The 2,594-nt window shown below is 37.1% G+C and overlaps 1 protein-coding gene across 1 annotated transcript; it reads left to right on the forward strand.

Annotated features, from left to right (window-relative positions):
* Nucleotides 1-810: 810 nt before the first annotated feature.
* On the forward strand, nt 811-1,788 carry MC5R (melanocortin 5 receptor). Its single transcript, XM_077809071.1, has one exon. The coding sequence runs from the start codon at nt 811-813 to the stop codon at nt 1,786-1,788; it is 978 nt and encodes a 325-aa protein (XP_077665197.1).
* The last annotated feature ends 806 nt before the right edge of the window (nt 1,789-2,594 follow it).

The raw sequence follows: 2,594 nt of genomic DNA on the forward strand, positions 1-2,594 counted from the left end.
CTGAGAGAAATTCCCTGTGATTTTAGTGGGCAAGTTAAAATATTTAAATCTTAATTACAAGAGAATAAAACAATGTGAAACCTGAAATATATAGATTTGTCTTTTTTAATGGTTTAAAACAGTATTATTAAGCTGAGCATGTTAGTCTGGAGCAGATAAGCTGTTTATATCACAAGTTATGCAAATTTAAGAAGTACAAAGGTCAGGAAAAATATTTAAATCTTTTGCTTAAAAGGCTCAGTCATTAATTCTTTCAGGAATTCAAATTTTATCTAAGTATGATCAGATGAGAGGATACAGTCTGATCTCAGTTATGAATAGTGCATTCATATGGGTTTTAAGGCTGCCAGGATTGAGACACATGTCAGATACTATTTGTTGTTCTGTAGGAATTTAGCTGAAAATGTTCAGTGTTCACCAGAATTTCCAGATAAAATGTGCTAGCTTCAGGGAAAGACAATCAACACTGGAGAACGAGCAGAAGTCTGAGGAGAAAGAAAAAAGAAGGGGAATAAATCTGTCTATTAGTTTGTGATTTGAATTTCCCTCCGGAAGAATAGTTGGAAAAGCTCTGTGAATCTATAAAAGGTTAACTTAGAATAAATATAGAATATGGAGCAGTCGTGGGCTGGATATACTGAGTTAAATAGAAATATTTTATTCCATTTGATATTTGCTTTGTCAATTCTTTCCTGTTTTTGTCTTGTTGTTATATTTTTTTTGGCAGGGATTCTTGCCTTTCTGGAAAATGCATTTACCACCCTGCTTTACAAGTCCTTTGGAAAGAAGAGAGCATATTTGCCTCCAGAGATGAACTCATCCTATCAGCTACACATTCAAGAACTTAACTTGAGTACTTTTGGCAGCAACTTTACGGTGCCTACTGTCAAGAACAAGTCGTCACCATGTGAGCAAGTGGTCATAGCAGTGGAGGTGTTTCTAATCCTGGGCATTATAAGCCTCCTTGAAAATATCTTGGTCATCTGTGCAATAGTTAAGAACAAGAACTTGCACTCACCTATGTATTTCTTTGTGTGCAGTTTAGCAGTAGCTGACATGCTGGTCAGTGTTTCTAACGCTTGGGAGACCATAACGATATATTTAATAAACAATAAGCATCTAATTATTGAAGATGCTTTTGTACAACATATAGATAATGTTTTTGATTCAATGATCTGCATATCTGTGGTGGCTTCCATGTGCAGTTTGCTGGCTATAGCAGTAGACAGGTATGTCACAATTTTCTACGCCCTGCGTTATCACAACATCATGACAGTGAAAAGATCAGGGCTCATCATTGCATGCATATGGACATTTTGCACTGGCTGTGGCATTATCTTCATTCTTTATTATGAATCAACTTACGTTATCATTTGTCTCATCACAATGTTTTTCACCATGTTATTCCTCATGGTCTCTCTGTACATACATATGTTCCTCCTGGCTCGTACTCATGTCAAGAGAATAGCTGCTTTGCCTGGATACAATTCTGTCCATCAAAGGACCAGCATGAAGGGGGCCATCACTCTGACCATGCTACTAGGCATCTTTATTGTTTGTTGGGCTCCATTTTTTCTCCACCTCATCCTGATGATTTCTTGCCCTCAGAACCTCTACTGTGTTTGCTTTATGTCTCACTTCAACATGTACCTCATCCTTATCATGTGTAACTCAGTGATTGATCCCTTGATCTACGCCTTTCGTAGCCAGGAAATGCGGAAGACCTTCAAAGAGATTATTTGTTGCTATAGCCTGAGAACGGCCTGTGGGTTGCCGAGCAAGTATTAGGAAAATGCATTTTTGAATGCGGAAACCAAGATGCAACATTACTATTTATCAGGAAAATCATGCATCAAAATTGTTAGCATCTTCTTTCCCCTATTTCTGCTGAAGGACTATAAAATGTCTTTCCACCTTATACTTGTAATGAGGATCATATTTTTATGGAAATTAGAAAGCTGTTTTTCTAGTTTTACGTTATTTGGTCTATTTTCCCCTCCATACACACCCATAACTCTAACTGGCATTAATAGGAGTTAGCATATGCATGTGAATCAAGAGAATAATAGAACACTTGGGGCCAGATTCAAGCCAGGTATCTTATAAAAGTAACAGTAATTTCATCCTTCCCCCCCTTTGATTTTTACGGGCAGGGTACATGAATATGTACATGTGGGTAGGATATCCCTATTTGCCTCACTGCCAAATGCAGTAAGCATTAACTAACACACAACCAATAGTTGGGTTTCTAGTTACATTTTCTTTGGGTACAACATGGCTCATTGTGGCTGTCCGGTGCGAGAATGGACAGGTTTCCTGTCAATTTCTCCATTGACATAAAACCAGAAGAATAACTGTGATTAGCATGAAGTGAAAAATATAATCTGTAAACTTCAGCATTCATATGCCTCAATCAACACAATTATGAACAAGAATTTATATATGTAGATACACACACACATTTTTGTATCCCAATCATGATTGTTGCATTCACAAAATGCATACTGCACAAGAGGTCAATGTAATTGCAACATTTCCCAGTATTGAGCATAGTATTTTGTGGCACTTGTCTGTATTTGTTCCAGTGTTCCTAT

This window comes from Eretmochelys imbricata, chromosome 2 (genome assembly GCF_965152235.1).
Source record: "Eretmochelys imbricata isolate rEreImb1 chromosome 2, rEreImb1.hap1, whole genome shotgun sequence".
Classification (NCBI taxonomy): Eukaryota; Metazoa; Chordata; order Testudines; family Cheloniidae; genus Eretmochelys; species Eretmochelys imbricata.